A 20,593-nucleotide genomic window follows, 5' to 3' on the forward strand; every position below is an offset into this window, starting at 1 on the left:
TTCAAAGTAAACGGAGATATCGTCTTTTAAAAATCAGGAAGTTTAATGCCTACAAAAACGACTCATATGGGACTACAACGAGATACTTCCCGGGTTGCATACGTAAAAAACCCATACATTTGCATCAACCCCTCCCTCCGGAACATGCCAAAGAGGGGGCAAGGCCATGTTCTGCGGCTGTGTCGAAGAGGAAGAGTTATAGTGGAGAGTTGTAGCCATGCCGTCGAAACGGTGTTATTTACACCCAGCTGTCAGGTCTTCTGTGTTCGGGCTTCCTACGGACGCTGTAGTTCGTCAACAATGGTTAAAATTTATGTTTGATTATGTTCCTGACAATTACAATCCTAATTTAGCTCTCTGTGCTGCGCATTTTACGGAAGACAGCTTCCAGAATCTACGAGTTCAATGCCGGATTCACACAGAAACTATTACTAAAACATGGAGCAGTTACAACTTTAAAACCAGAGGCAGCAGTTGTTGGGCCACAACCTGTAAGTAAGATTTAATAATTTTAAATGTATTTTCATGTATAATTTCAGACGTAATGTTTTAGTTTTATCAAGGACGTAAACAAACGCCAACGCTGGCTTTAGTAGCCAGTTAGTTAAATGCTATTTCGTGTGTCTTTGACAAACGCGTACAAACATTTTGGACCCGAATTTGTAATTATGTACTAATTTTGTAAATGTATTTTCCATGTATACTTTATGACGTAATTTTTCGATTTGATCAAGAACGTAAACACAAGCCAACGCTGTTTGGTTAGTAGCCAGTTAGTTCGATGCTATTTTGTGTGTATAAGACAAACGTGTACAAACTTCAAAAAATTGTATGTAATCACAACAGCAAACTTCATTCAGAAACGTTTGTAAGAGCCGTGCTTGCGGAAGTTCTGCTTGACTCTCTTCATTACCGCTTTCTGGGTCTGATTCTGGCTCAAACTGATACGGCAATATTGACACCATTATTTACATTTGACCGGAGCACATGCAGCGGTCGCCCGTGAAGGTAATGGGTGTGAAGTTTCCGGACAATGTGCAGTACTCAGTTTAGCCAATCACAACACACCGGCCCAACTAACCAATCTGAGCCCATTGCCTGTTTCTGAGGGAGTGGTTTCAGAGAATCAGGAAGTCAACCGGTCGTTCAAATGACAGAGGAGAAAGCGGCTTACAATAAAGGTGAAATATATGAAAAATAAGGCGTTTTTTAACAAACGAAACACGAAGACATGTTATATTGCACCCCATAAACGCAATCAAGCAAAGAAAAAAAAGCAGTAAACCACCCCTTTAAGAGCTGTCCAAAAATCACTTGTTTTTGAACTGCAATGCTTAAAAACGCATGCAAACGATAGGTTTTCATGACCACGCAGCACAATAATGTCACGTGAGCATGAAACCATGATAGAAACGATAGTCCAAAATCTCTACTGGTTCACAAATATCTACCGTTTGATTGTGTCTACTGGCCCTGATTTTAATATATTTTAAAATGCAATTTATTCCTGTGATGCAAGGCTGAATTTTCAGAATCATTACTCCAGTCTTCAGTGTCACGTGATCCTTCAGAAATCATTCTAGTATACTGATTTGCTGATCAATCAACTTGCTGGAGTATTAATTTATTTTAAAAAAAATCTTACTGACCCCAAACTGCCATTAACGTCCTGCTAAAGTAACAGAACGTCACCCTTGATTGCATCATAACACATATTACCCAATTAGGTCTGAAATTACACGTTTGCCATTTTGTCCAAGCAATTCAATGAATGCTTTGAAAGGAAATCAAAACAAAAACGGTTAGTTTTGGCAAAAAAAATGGCCTATCCAACATTATCTGAACACCAACATGAAGCAGGACACAAAACTAGGTCACTTTGCTGTGAATTTCAGGCCTTGTGCTGCCAAATATAATAGCACTCATGCAGACTTTACTGAACTGAGCCAAATCCTCGACTTACATCAGCCAAGATGTATTCATGCCTCAAAGACAGTTTGATAATAACAAGATAAGTCAAGTCAAGATCAAACATTATCCCAACTACAGTGAAAATTAAAATGACAACAACTGTGGGAACAAACGGCCATCGAGCAAACAGTGCAAAAGCATCTGGTGATGCACAAAAAGAATCGAGTTTTCCTGAGGAAAATGTGAACGGGGTGTTTTGGGTGGTTGTTAGGGCATGACCAGATGGTTACTAGGGTATTCTGGCCCATATTAACAAGGTCCACCGTGTTCCAGAGAAAAGCATAAAATGCTACTAACACAGCCTCTTTAAAAGAGCGCAAGGTGACTTTGGGATTGTGCTGACAAGAAAACAAACACTTCCAGATCAAATGCATTGGGAATCATGGTAGGGTTAAGCGTATATAATGGTCTTCTCAGAGACTCCAGTTCAGCAGTGGTTACATCCTCTCATGAGTCTTCTTTTGATGCATGCGGTCGAAACACAACAGCAGCTGTGCAGAGGCTGAACTGAACGCCGGTTCACTCCTGCATCAAAGACCAATTTCGTGTTGATTCCCACAACTCATCATTTATTTGGACCCTCAATCGCAGAGCTGTGGGTGGATTTGTCTGTGGAGGTCACCTATCATCCATCAGTGTAGAGAGACATCATCTTGGCATTTTAAAAAATAACGAGGGAGCGTTTGTGAATCCCAGAATGTTCCGGTGAGTGTGCGTGCTCGAGGAAAACTTGGCCAGCGATCAAATCTCAGGGTCAGCCGCGTGTGTGACCGCCCTATCAATGACACGAGCCACAGCAGATCTGACGTGTGACAGGACGTGAATGCATAGATGTGCTCAATCACTCTAGAGAGGATCGGCTGTCAAAAACAAGCCATTATATATGCAATCAAAAGCATTTCATCTTTTATATTTACATTGATTCATTTTTAAACATTCTAGTATGAGACAATAATATGAATACCAACTCAGAATTGAGTGTACAAACTACCCTTTTAGTGACAGGTTATTGGTCTAATACAAGAATATCAAACAAGTTAAATGTAAAATAAAAGGTGAAAAAAATAAATTAATTAAAAATTAAAACCAGAAAAAAACAAATCAAATTAGTAAATGTAATAACTCATTACTGAAGTAAATATTAATCATTATAAACCATATTTATTATATTAAATTCAGGGTTTCTGCAAGTTTTATCAAGATAAATCTAAGACTTTTTAAAAGACCAATTAAAGATAATTTGAGAAATAAATTAAAGGGAAAACAATACGTCAATGTTTTCTAAATGTAAATTGTATTAGCAGCACTTCAAAGTTTGAAAATTGACAAGTTTCAAACAATCTTCATTACTTTTTAATTCATTTTACACACACACAAAAAGATTGCTTAACTAGAATATGAAAATAACTTTGCTTAACTTAACTAAACTTTGAAAATAGCTTTGATTTAAGACTGTTTAAGGCCCTAATTTTGTGAGACTTTTTAAGACTGCCAGGTATAATTAAATTTTATTATTATTAAATAGTATTAATTTAATAGTAATCATTTAAGTACAATTTTAATTATAATAAAATTAATACTGCTATAACATTCATTATAATAAAATAATTACAGTATAATAACTATTTTAATATATATAATATATATTTTTAATATATAAATATAATATAACATTATTACACAATTTTATATATTATATAAAAATATAATGCAGTAATTATCAATGCCATTATTATTATTATATTCTATTATGTAATAAAAAAATAATAACCTCACTCATTGGTGTTTGCTAAAGCAAGGGTCACTGTTATTATAGCTCATATTTAGTATTGTGGATTTGAAGAAATTCCTCGGCTCTTGAATACAACGAAAGGTTAATACTGAGTAACACGTTGCTCAATTACATTTTAGACACAATATTTCCCATTACTTTTTTGTTCTGCCAATGGAAACACTTTTAGGAGTAAACTAGAAAACAGACAACTCTCAAAGCAAACTGGAATGGACTAAAGAAATAAAGTATTGATTTCATGGGGCATGTAACAAAGTAAACAATGTCAATTTTGATTTGATTTTGATGTGATCTCATGTGTTTTTTAAATATTTACACTTACATCAGGTATGAATCCAATCTCGTTCAGGTGGTTGCTGAGCTCGGGGTCGTGGAACGCAATCATCTGCGAGAAGACGGTCAGATATTCTGGAGCAGTGAAGAGTAAGAGCATTCAGCCGTTTGTACTCGCGCCAAAAACACTTTTAACACGTTATACCCATGGCAGGACAAACACTTTGCTCAAAGCTCAGTCAGAGAGCAAAACAAAGCAATTCTGCTCCTGAAGTGCTGACAGCTGAGCTAGCAGACGCAACAACAAACATGCTCAAATGTCAGGCTACAGAAATCCTATAAGTGTTTATGGCTGTAATCACTGCAGTGTAACAGCCATAAACAGTTAAAGGATTTTTAAGAAACAGCTGCAATGCAAGCAAGCACGTGCAAACTGCCACACAAATCAGGTATGCTGTAAACTGATTAATTGTGGTTACATTATTTTTTTTTGCACATTCCCAATCCAATACTATAATTCTATTCTTTATGGAGAAACAAAAAGGTCACCTTACCTTGTATTACATGCGAGTTGTCCTTCAGGAAGAAATTGTACAGATATTTGGGTATGAAGGCTGACATGCATGCATATGCAAGAGCTGAGAGGAAAAATAATAACAAGACTGAGTTAGTTCAGCTAGAGGCACTAATATCAGGAAGAATGTCAAGAAATAAATAAATAAAGACAGAACAAATTGGCCAGAAATCTTACCTTCGTTGTTGAAATTTAGATAGAGGAAAGGTGCGCAAAGCGAATCCAAGCCTGCAGCAAAAACATCAAATTAACACATACGTGGGACAATCTCATAAGACCTGTCAAGAAAATGCCATATTTCACCCTAAAAATTATTATTATTTTTTTTTCCAGAAGATTAAGATTTTTTGCATTGTGTGGCATGATTTCCATCACATTAAAAAAAAAAAAAAAAAAAAAGACAAAGAATTTTTTTTTTTTTAAATTCAATTTATACATCATGATAATATTTGTTGTACTGTCTGTAATGACAGTTATTAAAATATACTGTATTATAGTAATGAAAATAGTTATTCAGAATGAAGTTAATAAAAAAAACACTAATAATAATTCTGGGGAGAAAATGAGTTTGATTAGCATGAAAATAACACTCTGAAAAATACAACTCATTTTCTTTATGCGAAATAAAATGGATTATTATTTAAACTGTAAAATATTTATACATTATGGTACCTATATTCATTTATTTATTGCTGCATTCAATTATTTACTTGTTTTTACAAATTGCTGTTTGAAATTGGCTTAAATGACTGTATTACAGTAATGAAAATATAATAAGAATCACCACTGAGAGCAATTACATATCATTAGAATTATCATTTAATAAATGGCATTATGAAAAACACCTTGACATTCCTAAAAATAAGCTTGATTTTCTTTATAAAAAATATCATTTCTTAATATTTTAGGGTGAAACATGACCCAGATGTATTCTTGACAGGTTTCTTAAGACTCACCCACACAGACATTAATAAATCACATCAGCCAGTGCACAAGATTTCAACTGCGATCTTGATCAAACAGTGAACGTTCAACAGAAACACTGAGTCTTTGGTGCCATCTAGTGGCAGAAAGCGGAACCGTGTATATGACCCCACCCAAGCATCGCTCCATCACCTTGCCAGTACACCAGATCAGGATGAGACACCACCCAAGCCTTGAGCACCCGCCGGAACTTGATGTGACCCTGAGGTGACGACAGCAGCTCGTCGTACTGGTGACAGCGAGGGATGTCCACTTCAATCTGCGTGACAAATGATAACGAAGCTTCTAATGCATAAAATCTGCAGCCTTAAATCAACTCAGATGAGTGGCTAGGTGGGCGACGTGTCTCCATCAGCGCTGTTTGCTCCGGGATCGTTTGAAATATTCAGCAGTGGATAGTCAAATCTTAACAAGGCTTAAAGGTGAAGACAGGTACTTCACAAACAAAGTGAATAATTCAACAGGCTGATGAATTATTCAGCTTTTCAATAACCTCAATCAGTGCGAAGACTTTTAAACACATGGAAAAGAGTCTCACCTGTCTATCAGTGGGGATGGGCGTGTCCTTATCGATGCCGTCATATTTTGATTGGATATCCCCCTGTGGGCGTACATTGACTGATTTGAATGTGGGAGTGTTGCACTAAAAAGGCAAGTTTAATATTAAAACAGAATCGTTGCTATAAAGTGAAATGTGCACTGAATTCACGTCAAAATTTGATTGATTGCACACATCATGCATCAATAGTCCATTAATGACCAGAAAACGCCAGGCATGCTTTTTAGTTGCCAAATGCAACAACATTTTGATTTGACTCATGAAAATCAGCCCAAGGTTTCCTATAAAAAAAAAGTCATAAAACATCTATTGCTGAACAATTGCAATATATTCCCTGGTGTACATATGCAGTATTTGTGTGTACCTCAACTCCTAATAAAGCTGCCCAGGCCAGACCCCTCAGAAGAGGAGGAATATCAACCCTCGCCTCCTTCCAGACCTGGTTCTTCTTGTAGGGGTATGCCTAAAAATTAATGCGAAACACATTTATGGAATTATTTACAGTAATAGCAGTTTGTTAAAACTTGTTTTATGAGCTGATGAAGTCTGTTAAACTGATATACTATGAATTATTACTCCATGTCAAGGGTTCTGCAATAATTATCAACAAAAAAGTGTTTCAAAAGGACCGATAAATCAATGTTAATGATTTGTCTTTTTGAAAATGTCAAGATGTTAAATCCTAAAACATCAAAAACAACTTTTGGCATTTTTAGGCAAAACTCAGCACATAATTTTTACTCTTTATGAGCCATTTTTCTGTGGGTGGACATCCATCATGAGGCGATTCCATCAGCTATTTTTATGTGGTCATTTTCAGAAAGTGTGTGTGTTTGTGTGTGTGTGCGTGTGAGAGTGAAGGACCTTGAGCAGTCTGTCGAAGAGGACAATGCGGGTGAGCTGGTACTCGGTGTCTCTCTCTCTGATAATGAGGGGCAGTGTGATGGTGGCAGACAGTTCATTACTGCTGTTAGACTGAGGCAGGCTGGATTGCCTGCGGGACACGCGAGACATTTCTATAGCATCAGACAGACACTGACTGCTGCCAAACACACCAGAATACTGAACACAAAATGAGACTTAATGAATAAGAGATGATTTCTTACTCATCTTCTAGTAATGGATAGTACGTCTCTCCTGCAACATCCTTCAGCCTCTTGAACGAGAGAATAGCCGTGTTTTAGCATGTCAACTCACGTTTTAGTTTTTTTTAACTGCCAAATATTTTCCAGATTTAGCTTTAAAACCTTTCACAACTTCAACAACTAAATTTGTAAACACACATTAAAAAATATATATTTTTAAATTATTAAATATAAACATAAATCCTATATAAATACATATGTAATATAAAACTATTATATATAAATAACCTTTTGTGATAAATATGTAGATAATGCAAAATTACATTTATAAAATGTCACATTTTATGCCTTTTTTAAATAATTCAATATAAACCCAAATCAGACCGAAATTCTGAAAAATCTGTACCTTTTTTAATACATTTACAATTTTCCTTTGATGGCTTATATGAGCAAACACCCTTACATTTTTTAGCTGATTAAGAGACAGAGTCACAGTTGTGTCATCAAGGAGGAAACTTCTGTCGCGGCCTTGACCAAAAGACTCGCCATCCTCCAAAATGAACCTGGAGAGCAAACACAATTGAGCATGGTAATAAGCTAAATGAATGCAAACAGCTATTTAAAACAGATTATTTATTCTGCACACTGAAACAGTCGATATGTGGGGATCAGAGATGTGTGAGTACTTGGGAAGGGTGCAGATGGGAGGTTTCGACTGGATGATCTCTTGATTGGTCAGCTCTTTCTCCAGGTCTCCTCCTGCCAAACACCACAGATGATACACCTCATCTATGGCTCTCTCTGCCAGGTAGTTCTCTCCATCATCTGCACAACACAGCAGTATAGTCATTAACATTATTTTTAGAATTTGCTTTTTTATAGTCATTAAAACTTTTTCCATAGTGTGAGATCTGGGCACCCGAACCTTTACAGAGTTCACTGATGTCCTCAGGAAGCTGTAAATGAGCACAGCGCGGGGACGCGGCAAACAGACGCACAGGGCTCTGGTAGGGTGTGTACTGACAGGAAATGCTCTCAAACACAGAGTCTCCCAGAAGCTCGGCCGGAGTGGGTCTGAAAGACAAGAACAATTAATTTAGCATAAGTTTGGTCCTCTCGGTTTACTCACAGACTGTATGCATTAATAATTATTATTAGTATTAATATTAAGTAGTACATCAATTCCAATAATGTGATTTTCAATGTGTTCAATGAGACCAAAGCAAACAAGTATGGAAAATTTTAGTAGGGAAAATTCCCATTTTCAACGCTTTATGAATAAATTAATTATTACAGTTAACTAAAACTAAAAGTTAAACATAAAACAAAATAAATGTTAACTAAAATAAAATAAAATGTTTAGTCACATACTGTATGTCTTACTTATTAGTAGTATTAATATTAATGAGTAAATCAATTCCAATAATGTGATAATTCAATTAGACAAAAGCAAACTTACTAATATAGAAATAAAATAAATGATAACTGAAATAAAACAAAATTTTATTTTGAACTCATTTTAATTTAGTTTAACTTGATTAGTTTCATTTAAATTGATTCTAAAGACTTATTCTGGAAATATGATCAATAAAAACTAAAAACTGAACTAAATGTAAAACTCAAATAAAACTAAACCTAAAAAGTAAAATAAGAAAACACATCAAATTAATTACAAATCTGACTAAATTGTCAAAATATAACTAAAAATAAAATAAACATGAATAATATATACTAAAATGAATTGAAACTAAACTGAAAATATAAAAGTAATAAAAACCGATTCAAAATATTAATTAAAAAAACTATAATTGTATATCTGCTACACATCTATATTCTGAAGTGGTAAAAAATGACTGTTTAAAAAAAATAAAATAAATGCAATATGAATGAAAAATATACATTTTATAACTATAACTATATGACCCATTCCTACAAAGAATTTAAATAATACAATTATTGGTAAAATTAAGTGTAAGTTCCTACTCAAGAGATTTCATGGCATAATGTCATAATCCCAAACTGTCCCTTCTGACTGCATGAGAAGTATTGGAAGATGAGAGAGAGATTTTTTTCCCATAAAGAAATGATTTAGGGCTAAATATTGTAGGTAACCTTTTTGAAGGGAGAAACGTCAGGCATTTCCTCAATAAAGCCTGCACATTTTCAGGCAGCTCCTGGGAAAAAGACAGAGACAAGAATATTAGTAAAGCGTCCAACCCAGCCAAACTCTGATAAATCAGCACTATCTGTCATTCATGCCAAAAACCCCACTGAAAAGTAAAGTTTTATGAGGACATTTGGAAAACATTAGCCGTACTACCAGTGAGCGTTCAGTGTCAAGCTAAGAAGAGTTTATCGGAGAGGTTTCAAAGAAAACGTTTTAAAGTAAAATTCCTTTGAGATGAAACCACTGAGATAAAGCATTTCCTACCATGAGACTGATTGTGTATTTTTCTGTCCGGCAGTAAAAGGTTTACAAAAAAAGAAAACATAATCAAATATCTTTGCAAGGAATGTAAAGTACAAAGATGAAAGGCTATCCATTAAGATGAGCAAACTTACCTTAATTGTATCTAAGCACCCGTGTTCCTCGGCAAGAACAGTGATTATGTCGTCCATGCATCCTGTAGAGACAATAAGGTATTCCAACACTCAAATGCATTACAACAGAAAATAGACATAATAATGTGGTGTGAATACATAAACAGTGTCACATAAGCACGAACTTGCCTAAGGTGATGATGAACTTCATTCTCTCACTAATATCAATGTTCTGTAGTATCTGCCTTCCCTATTGGACAACACAAGTCACATGACATCAAATAGTTAATTTTAAAATCATCGTGGTCACAGTTAAAAAGTCTGAATATTTTTGGAGCATGGAAATTTTCTAAGCACTACTTCATTTGCCAAAAGTGCAGTATACAACAGAGCATTCTAAATGCAATGCTGTATCCCATAATGCACTGTGCCCGATTTGACCATTTTAAAGCCAACATTAAAGTTTGTTTACAAATTTTTGATCTAGTTAACATTTCTCCTGGCTTGGGGCGGCTATTACCATTTACTAAAACTAAAAAAACTATTAAAACATTTTTGTTAATTGAAATTAAGTTGAACTATTTATTTCAACTACAAAAATATTAGCTTAATAAAATAAAATCTAATACAAATATTAGTAATCATTAAAACAAAAAAAGACAAAAAAAGAAAAGAGAAATACATAAAACTAATTACAAATTCAACTAAAATTAAAACAAAAACAAAGTATTAAAATGAATCTAATTCAAATTGTTAATAAAAACTATGACAATATATATACATAATAAACTATATAACACTGGCCTGGAAATTGAATTAAAAATTAATGAATTAAAAAAAGCAATATTTGATGTTATGTAGTTTTTTGTATGTTTATAATTAGACTGAGTTTACTATTTCATATATAATTTTTTTTTTTAAACGTTTTAGTAATTCAGTACATTTCAAGCAAATGTGTACCTTTTTTAAAAATCGCCTTTCATGACATTTTGCAATCAACCACAAGAACAACCAATGGATTATTTAGGGAGAAAAGTACATTTATAAACTTTACTGTCTTTGACTGATAAATACACATAAAATGTAACCTGTAAGTAAAACCTTGGGGACATGATTTTGTTTAAACTTACAATATATGTACAGTAAAATCATAAATTATTCATATCTTGGAAAAAAAGGAAATAATTTGCATTAATGTAAAATTCAGTTCAGTCCTTGTTGACCTGAATCAATGAAAACTCTGAGAGCGTACCACACAGAGTTCAAACAGAAGCACCCCGAGAGACCAAACGTCTGTTTTGGGCCCTGAAGGAAGAGGGGCCTCAATGATCGAGGGGTCGCTGGAATTGAAACAGCCTTGAGCAATAACCTCTGGAGGCAGGTAAGATGGATACCTACGGAAACACAGAGGAACAGAAGACACGGGTGTTGGAAAGGTCTCGCAGAGCGCAGATGTGGTCCTTGTGATGACAGATAACAAAAGACACGTCCCACAAAACCCAAATCACAACCGGATATTATAAGACGGGCCCTCTGTGAACATGAGGGCTCCTAGTTGTGCCACTCAGCTATGTTATTTATGATACCGCATAAGGAAGCCGCTTTGATATCCAGGATCTGCTTTTGATCAAAACAAAGATGGGCCACAATGATGCACTTCTAATGTTAGTTCATCTTTCTTTATTACAAGAGCACAGCGTGACCCATTGATCTTTTTTTCCATGAAAGGCTTACGCTTCGATTTGGAGCCGCGATGCATCTTAAAAAGACGGTGCACAAGATTTAAAGCTCGCCCTGACTTTCTGCTCCGCAATAATGATGCCGAGATGTTATCTGTACCCTTATATAGACTCCAAAGCACTTGAGTTTCATTTTGAGGAATATGCTAGATCAGAAAACAAATGGAAAACATTATAACTGAATGACGTACCCAATAGGAAAGTCAACATCTGCTCCGTGGTTGGTCATGTGATACAGGCCGAATTTGGCCAGCTTCACTTTACCCTGTTGATTTGTAAAAGAACATTTTATCCCAACAGTGATCAAATCTCATTTCATTTTGACAATTTTACTGTGCTTATTGTATTAAATAAACTCAACAAATGCTAACACTGACACACAGTTTGTCAGAATTCCCAGTTTGTTTACTATAAAGCTTTTACGTATATTAAAGCTAGAAATATTATTAAATGTTTGGGCAAAAATTATTAAAATAAAACAAAACAAAACAAAACAAAATAAAATACATTTGAGGAACTTGTCAACCCCAAAAATTACAAGTTTAAATAAAATAAAATAAAATAAAATATGAAACAACCCAACTCATTTTTTACATCATGCAGCTTATCTGTGAGTTCTCAATAGACATCTGTGTTTCTACACACCTCGCGGTCCAGGAGAACATTGTTGGGAGACAAGGCACGATGCACCATGCTGTGTTTATTCATGAACTCCAAGCCTTCCAGCACTTCATAGGCAAGCTGTAGCACCTTCTCTGGACTAAGAGAGACAAGAACATCCTAAAATCTTGAAAAATTTAACTTATTAAATAATATTACAACTACATGTGAACCTATGCCTATACCCATGTATACCCATGTTAAACTATTTATCTCATCTCCTGGAATAAAGACCTGATATGGACGATCGATCACCCATTTCTGGGTAGAATTTAGTATTTTTAACACTCCTAAAATTTACGTTAAAGTAAAAAGTCAAAATACAAACAGTTATTATAGTCTAAAAACAAATAAATATACATTTACATATATAAATATATATGCATTCAAAAACATATATAGATATAGATATATTTATATAGGTTCTGTGGGTTCAAATGAAAGGCATACTCCAATGGTACACATTAGAAAATAACATTAGAAAAGTAATTAATTTAAGTGCCATTAATTCATAATAAAATGTCTGATTTAGACAGTAGATGGCAGAACAAGAGCAGCATAAATATGCGGTCTGAGCTGTTTAGTCACCGCTAATATCAATCAGTTATTGTGAATACATCATTGGTTTAGTTGGGAATTCCGCTCAGCTACAGTATTTCTGTGCTTAATAACATGATACTGGATGGGAAAAAAGAGCTGAAAGTAAAAGACACTGCATTCGTCTGCTTTTAATTGAAGACACAGAGGACAAACATTCTGTACAAACACAGGCTGCTGGGTGAGTCTGACCTCAAAAACAAATCCCTCATGGGTATAAAAGTTCATGTCACTTAATGAACAAAAGTGGGATGGTTTTTGGTGAATTTGTCATTTGAGCACTTTTTGTAGGTAGAAGTTTTAGAATCAATCAATGCTTTTTGCTGGAACAGAAATATAGAATTTAAAAATAAGGATTATCGCATTTAATAAATGATTCTAACCTGGGTGTTGAATAAAGTGTTCCTCATGTACTTTTAATAGAAATTGATGTTTTCTTATCAGTCAAATATTATAAACAGTACATTCTGACTTTTCTGACTAAAGGTCATTGCGTACTGAGTTCGAAATTTTTGCGTGCGTTTTTCCACATTCCTCATCCTTTCCTATCAAAATGCATGCTACGGATACGAAAATGCAGAAAATCGAACCTGATCCAAATTTTTTCATGCCGGACGAAAGTTTCGGAGGCAGTGTGTAAACGTGATTGACACAAAATGAGGTCATATTTATTTTTTAACGTGCAAAATTTTTGGACGAAAATCCAGACTCAGTGTGCAATGATCTTTAGTCTAGAAACTATGTTGAAAAACATGTTTCTTTGGAAAAATCTGGATATGTAATTGGGGTGGTGAAAATATTGCTAGACATGACTGGTCTGATTGGGAATTGTGACTCAATGCTTTATATATTGTCTAAAAAATGGAAGCTTTACTGGTTTCAATAAGTTGTTTTTGTCCTCTGTCTTGTTTTCAAGCAATTTTTAGTAACATTCGCTCAGTAAAATACCATCTACGTCTACAGTCTTTGATAGTGAACTGCTGTCATACTGGCCCAATTTACAACTGCTATTAACATCTATCATTTTCTTACACTCTGATCCCAATTGTGTCACTATTAATACAACATTTCGCCCTAATAATGTAGGCCAAAGATAACACACACAACGATCAAATGCTTTCAAAAAAGAAAAGCTTTCAAAAACTGGCCACATGAAGAATTTGACAACGGTGTCAATGGCTTCCACATGAGAAGATACAAACCACTGATGGATCTCAGAACAATACCAAAAAAGCACTGCCACTAATATTAAAGCCACGAGTCTGTTGACCTGATGATGTAGAACAGATTAAAAATGATAAAAATGATAGTCACTGAGTAAATTCAGAAGAGTATGAACTGTTCAAATACACCTTTCAGAAATACTGCGATAGTACCATAGGACAATGTTGTATTAAATGGTAATACCATGGTAAATCACAATTGGAATCACTATTTTTATGTCAATTAAATAAACTGATGCTTTTATTTATTGGCATTGCCTTAAATTGACCAAACATTGGCTATTTCTATTGCAAATAAATCCCTCACTTGCAACAATGTCATGTAAACAGACCATATGCAATCAGTTATATTCCATATGCATGTGTTACCTGACTGGTTTCCCTTGCTTCAGAAGGTCCTTCAAGCTTTTTTCATAGTGCTCAGCTACAATAACCAGACGTTCTGCAAAATGTCAAGGGACAAAAAAGAGTTCATGTGGATCAAACCCACAACCTTTGATGTTGCAAGCACCATTCTCTACTGTTTGAGATTTTGCATCTCAAGTAAATTTATCTGTGATTTATTTATTCTATATTTGATTTGTGCTGCACTGCATGCAACTGAGAAAAATAAAAAAAGTATCTTCAAATAACGCTATTGTTTTGCAATAGCAATCACTCCAAAATGCACAACATTCATACTATTCCCATTTGAATCACATAGTGAAGAAAAACTAAAGAGGAGCATTTTAAAAATTGGCTTTAATAACCCAGCCATTATCCTCAGAAATGATTATTCCCTCCAGTGAGACGATGACCTGCATTCAAGGTCATTTCTCAAACATGAAAGAAAGTTATATCTCTAATAAATCTGCATAAATGTCATAAGGACTTCAAACACATGTGTTTGCATACACATGCATCGATCTCAGAGGGTTTTCTCATAGGGGACACATGCATGATACAAAGCGCATCGTGCATGATAAACACTGAGCTAACAGTCATAAAGCAACGAAAGATAAAAAGAAAAATTTTCACAGGCAGAATCCGCACACGAATAATGTCATTAAACCGCAAAGATAAAAATCACGAAGATAAAAGACAATAAAACCCTGAAGAGCACCAGAAAACAAAAACAGACTTGGTGAGGTATTTAAAAGAAAAGAATAAGCACATATTTCAACTTCATATAACTTTACAATATAAAGGTCACGTGCGTACTTCTTTTCATGTTAAAGTCTCCAGTACAAAGTGTCCAATAAACAGCTATAACTATAAGAATACTGCACAAAAAAAAACCTCAAGAGCTTTTGATCTGGCAAGCTCTAATATGATTGGATATTCATATAGCACTTTTTATATTGTTTCAAACCAGCTTCACAGTGTCAATGCTGAATGTTCATCAATTATGAAACAACTTCAATTTCAGCTATAAATGTCATTATCGATTCAAATCAAATTCAACAACAGTGTCAATGTTGCAGTGTTCATCAATTATGAAATTTCACAAAAGTATCAAAATTGTTCACAAGGTACAACGTTGCTACAATAAGCACTTCTGAAAAATGCCTTACAATTTTCAAAAGATTTTGAAACATTTAGTGGCAAATTACCTAGATAGCCATGAGACGCATTGTTTTTGAGATATATAACTTTATTTACCGTAATTTACCAATAAACGTTACTTTTTTATACTGTCCCCTTAAAAGACACTTAATATTCATTATCTAGACTCTATCGGATGAGGACAAAACTTGAACTGAATTTAAGCTGAATAATGACACTGTTGTCTTCTGCTTTATAGCTGAAATAAATTGAATTAATTTTGCAGCATGAACACTGTTACTGAACCAAATTGAATCAACACTGACTGAACTGACTCGAGCTGAATAACAACACTGCTATCTTCAGTAGAGCTTGTTTCATAATGAACCACATTTATTTAACTGACTGACACTATTGTCTTGCTACAGCTGCTTTACATTTGTCTGACTTTTGAAGTTTGCTCAAAATCATTGATTTTGATTAATTCTTCCCTGTTTAATAGTGTGAAGCTGGAACAATCTGTATTGTATATGAAGTGCTATGAAATTAAAAGCACCTTGACTAGACTTTATCTTATTTGGGCATCTGATGATTTTCCAGTCATTTAGTGAGAAATGCATTACAATAAAGTGTGAAAGCCATCATACCATGCTTCCCTCTGGTGATGTCCACATATTGGCACAGTCTGGGATGGGCGATGGTCTTGAGGATCTGAAAGCGTCCCAGGATCTTGATGGAGTTGGGGGTGAGAGGAAGACCATTGCTGCCACACACATCGTGAGGAAGAGGAGAGGCGAAGAAGGTGGAGGCCCCCAGCTCCGCATCTCTGAGGGGCTGCATGACTCGCCTGATGCTCAACAAACACACTGACACAGGGAATATATAGCATTATACAAAATATACTGTTGTATCATTTTAAATCGTTATCAACTATTTCTGTACATTATATAATGTATAGGCTACTATACATTAAATGTAGCATTAACAGGTACAACAGTTAGTGCTACAACAGTAAAATTGTGGTACATTTTCATTAGGAGTGTCATGTATGTTAATATTATATATAAAATAGGAGAACTTAGATTAATCATAACTCTAAGACGTGTATATTTTATCTTACAGCATAATTCAGTATTTTCTGACACGGTTACAAACTGAACCGATAATACTTTACAGTATTTAATTGAAATATACTGTACACACATGGATTTCTGTCGTTCGTGCTTTACAAACGCAAAATATAGTCAGCGGCATACCCGTTTGTCTGAAACGAAAGACTGCTCCATTTGATTCACGTGTCCATTGATAATATTACTGGTATATATTTGTAATGTTGAGAGATCAGTTTAGTTCCGGCGACTGTAAACAGCAGAGGCGCGCGATGACACGTTTATCCTGCGCCAGCGAACAGCTGAACGTCGCGTGACCGTGGCGTCATCATCTTGCGACGGGGGACGAGTTGGTCGCGTGCGGTTTTGTCGCAGAGAAACGTACGGTTGCAGTTTTATGTGAGTAGCAGAGCTCGCATTGGCGTTTTAATTTATGAGTATTGTCTATTTGTCTATGTAATGTGTTAGGAATGTAGTTAAAGTCGAGCTGTAAAAGTACAGATGTGTTATGAAGATTGGCATGTGAAGTGACAGTCAGCACTGTGTCTATATAAAGAAGTTAATAATGTCACCATGAGTCATGATGATCCTTCTGTATGAATATCACTAAAAAAAACATCGTATTATGGCATGTTATGGTTAAACTTCCATCCTTGCGTAGACATCTGCTTTAAAGGCTTAAAAAGTGAATTTATTTGATAATTTATGACAACAATTACATCAATAATATATTGTTATTTCTCTCTCAATCATTATCTTAACATTTATGGTAATTTACACTGAAATGAATAATTCTTTAATAGATTGTCTTTCTTTCACTTTCACTTATCTGCAGTATATGGTCTGTCAAACAGGTTCATTCACTTGTCCTGAACAAGTCAACAGATACAAACGCCACCATGCTTGTCTTATTCTTATCAAATTGCATAATTATACTCTGTTTGTTTAGGCCACCTATATGTGAAAAAGCCTTCATCTTGTTTAATTTGTTTGACATAAATGGGTCCATTCGTAAAACATAACATTACAAATCATAAACCGGTGTAATAATTTACATACATTATTTTAAAAATAAGAATTATATATATCTATATATAATATTTTTTTTTTTTATAAATGTATGTAAATCATTAAAATAATGTTTGATTTATATATATATATATATATATATATATATATATATACTCCATTTTTTGTGTCCCAAAATAATCTAGATGTAAAATATAGGACATGTCAAGTGCTTTTTGGGTCCCTATGCAATTATTTGAGGGACATTTAGGTTACGTAAAAACATCCCTGTGGGATGCAAGTATTTAGGATTATATAGAATTGAATGAAGTCTTTACTGTGATTTGACTGACACTGGTGGTCAGTGGAAGCGCTGAGTAATGTCAGGCACAAGTGCATGGTCATTATCTCCTCACCATTCAGACTTACATGACAGTGACAGCTGCTCCTGCAAGTGTTACATTCACTGGTGTCAGTTGGCCTTAAATGTGAACATTTTCAGGGTTTCTTTCACAGACGCCGTTGTTTTTGGTTGCATTTCATAAATTTTATATCCGTTGCATGGCTAGCGTTCGTGTTTATAGGCTGTCATATGGTGCCGGTGACCACCGCTGAAGGGCATTATGGGAAAACAGTGACAACTGAGCTTTTTGGGAATTTTTTTTTTTTTTTTGGAAGTGTTTGGGCTCCGGGACTCGTTTTCAGGGGTTATGCAAATGAAAACAGTCCTGTCATGGTGCTCATAAATTCTTCCACCACAGGCCCATTTAAAGCAGTTCAAGAACTTCAAAAACAAGAGACTTTGATCCACGATATTATCAACTCCAGCTTTTTTGTGTTTCTAATTTCCTCATCTGAACTCTTTGTTTTCATCCCGAGCCAGCTGTTGTTTTCCAGCACCACCCTGCACTATGTGTTATGATGTGTTCTTCTCTTTTCCTACGCCTTGTAAAAATTCCCTTAGTCCTTTTGCAGTGGATGAGCCAAATGTGTAACGTGTCCATGTTCCTTCACCAGCTGTCTTTTGACTGAATGGTAATCGTTGTTTGATCCGTCGTGGAGCCAAAGAGGATTCCTCAATCAAAACACAGAGCTGAGAGGAGAGTGATGCAATTACGCAGTATTTGTCTCATTGTGGACATGAGAATACACACATTTAGATGCCATCTGGTTTGACTCCATCCGCTTCCTTGTTCAGGAATATTGCAGTTGACCTGGACGTGGCGAGGCGAATGGTTCAAATGGTACTGAAGTGCGAACCCAAAGCAGGGTTCGCTTGGATTACGATGGAGAATGTGCGCTTTGATGAGGTTTTTGCATGTTGTTTGGCATCTAGCCAATCTATTGTTGAGCATCTGGCTGGTGTCAGATGTTTCATTATAATTCTCCTTCATGGAAGGGGATTAGGACAGAAACTTGGCCACGTATCGGTATAAATTACAAATTAAAGCACTGTGTAAACTTTGCCAAAACACCTCATGTTTACGTGCGCCAAAGATCTGAAAAGATCTCCTTTAAAGAGGTCATGCTCTCAAGTGCCGCATGTTCCCAAACACGGATAGGATGTCTCTGTGGATCCTCTTTTTGTGAACATGTTTATGAGTGACTAAGAGTTCCTACCGCGTTTGATCTTTTCCTTTGGCTTGTTTTTCAGGTTCCTGGTACGATCCCTGTTCAAGATGTCAGGCCACACACCCTCACTCATGAGACTGGAACAGAAGGCCGCGGAGGCTGACCAGATCATCGAATACCTCAAGCAGCAGGTCCAGCTGCTGAAGGAGAAAGCCAGTAAGTGGATGCATGAGGCGTGCATGTGTGCTGATCACGGGTCAATGACCAATGACCAGTGAGGATGAAAAGTAGACAGAGGAATCTTTTAATAATCTACTTCAGAATGCAGATGCTTAGAAAGATAACATTTGCATTCATAGATGTTTTAAAGATTTAGACCATTTGAACCAAAACAATATTGATTTAAGAAGGGGGGGGAAATTATGTATGTGTTATTTATAGATATTTAAACGTGTATTTTATTTTTACACTACCTTTCAAAAGTTTGGGGTCAGTAATTTCTTTTTGAAAGGCCCAAATGCTTTTATGCGGCAAGGATGCATTAAATTTATCAAAAGTGACAGTTAAGAGATTTAAAATGTTCCAAAAGAGTTCCATTTCAAACAAATGCTGTTGTTCAGAACCTTATATTCATCAAAGGGTGATGGAAAAAGTATCACAGTTTCCAAAAAATATATACTGTTTTCCACATTAATAATATGAAGAAATGTTTCTTGAGCAGCAAATCAGTATATTGGAATGAGTTCTAAAGGATCGTGTGACACTGAAGACTGGAGTATTGATGCTGAAAATTTAGCTTTGCATCTCAGGAATGAATTACATTTTTAACATATTCAAATAGAAACCAGTTATTTTAAATTGTAGTAATATTTCACAATAATACTGTTTTGCAACATTTTTGATCAAATAAATGCAGCCTTGGTGAGCATAAGAGACTTTTTTCAAAAACATAAAAAAAAAAATCTTATGGCCACTAAACTTTTGAACAGTGGTGTATATTTTATCATTGTAATGAAATATAAAAAATAAAATAGCAAATGACCAGCAGTAGACAGAATGAATGTGTGTTTGTCTTGTTCTAATGAATGTAGTGTTTGTTGTAGTTGTCCAGGCCACATTGAAAGAGGAAAAGAAACTGATGGTGGAGAACGCCAAGCTCAAGAAGGACATTGAGGAACTGAAGAAACAACTTCTGGAAATGGAAAAGGGGAGAGGAGGTATAATAAAAACACAACATACTGTATTCTTGCGGATGTTTTTGAAATAATCAAATACTAAGATGATGTACTTGCATCAAAAAATACTATAACTTTTAGATTTCAAAATTTCTACAGTCCAAAATTATACACATCAACACATGATCACCTACATTTAGTTATCAG

At 35.1% G+C, this 20,593-nt stretch overlaps 1 protein-coding gene across 3 annotated transcripts in view; it reads right to left on the minus strand.

Annotated features, from left to right (window-relative positions):
* Positions 1-19,421, minus strand: part of tbck (TBC1 domain containing kinase) — a 65,506-nt gene extending 46,085 nt beyond the window's left edge. Inside the window, exons 1-20 of one of the 3 annotated variants that reach the window (XM_058775067.1) lie at positions 19,260-19,421; positions 16,170-16,388; positions 14,368-14,440; positions 12,164-12,278; positions 11,710-11,783; positions 11,032-11,173; positions 9,969-10,029; positions 9,801-9,862; positions 9,351-9,412; positions 8,164-8,312; positions 7,925-8,063; positions 7,702-7,801; positions 7,260-7,309; positions 7,018-7,147; positions 6,518-6,616; positions 6,133-6,195; positions 5,727-5,853; positions 4,788-4,838; positions 4,591-4,674; positions 4,086-4,171 (exon numbers count right to left, since the gene is read on the minus strand). In XM_058775067.1, the coding sequence (XP_058631050.1) occupies positions 4,086-4,171; positions 4,591-4,674; positions 4,788-4,838; positions 5,727-5,853; positions 6,133-6,195; positions 6,518-6,616; positions 7,018-7,147; positions 7,260-7,309; positions 7,702-7,801; positions 7,925-8,063; positions 8,164-8,312; positions 9,351-9,412; positions 9,801-9,862; positions 9,969-10,029; positions 11,032-11,173; positions 11,710-11,783; positions 12,164-12,278; positions 14,368-14,440; positions 16,170-16,388; positions 19,260-19,383 (2,010 nt within the window). In that variant the 5' untranslated portion in view covers positions 19,384-19,421. Of the gene's footprint in view, positions 1-4,085; positions 4,172-4,590; positions 4,675-4,787; positions 4,839-5,726; positions 5,854-6,132; positions 6,196-6,517; positions 6,617-7,017; positions 7,148-7,259; positions 7,310-7,701; positions 7,802-7,924; positions 8,064-8,163; positions 8,313-9,350; positions 9,413-9,800; positions 9,863-9,968; positions 10,030-11,031; positions 11,174-11,709; positions 11,784-12,163; positions 12,279-14,367; positions 14,441-16,169; positions 16,389-16,725; positions 17,027-19,259 lie in introns of those variants that run through there. The other 2 variants (XM_058775076.1, XM_058775086.1) reach the window with 2 other exon arrangements.
* Positions 19,422-20,593: the final 1,172 nt, after the last annotated feature.

The sequence above is a fragment of the Onychostoma macrolepis genome, chromosome 01, assembly GCF_012432095.1.
Source record: "Onychostoma macrolepis isolate SWU-2019 chromosome 01, ASM1243209v1, whole genome shotgun sequence".
NCBI classification, from domain to species: domain Eukaryota; kingdom Metazoa; phylum Chordata; class Actinopteri; order Cypriniformes; family Cyprinidae; genus Onychostoma; species Onychostoma macrolepis.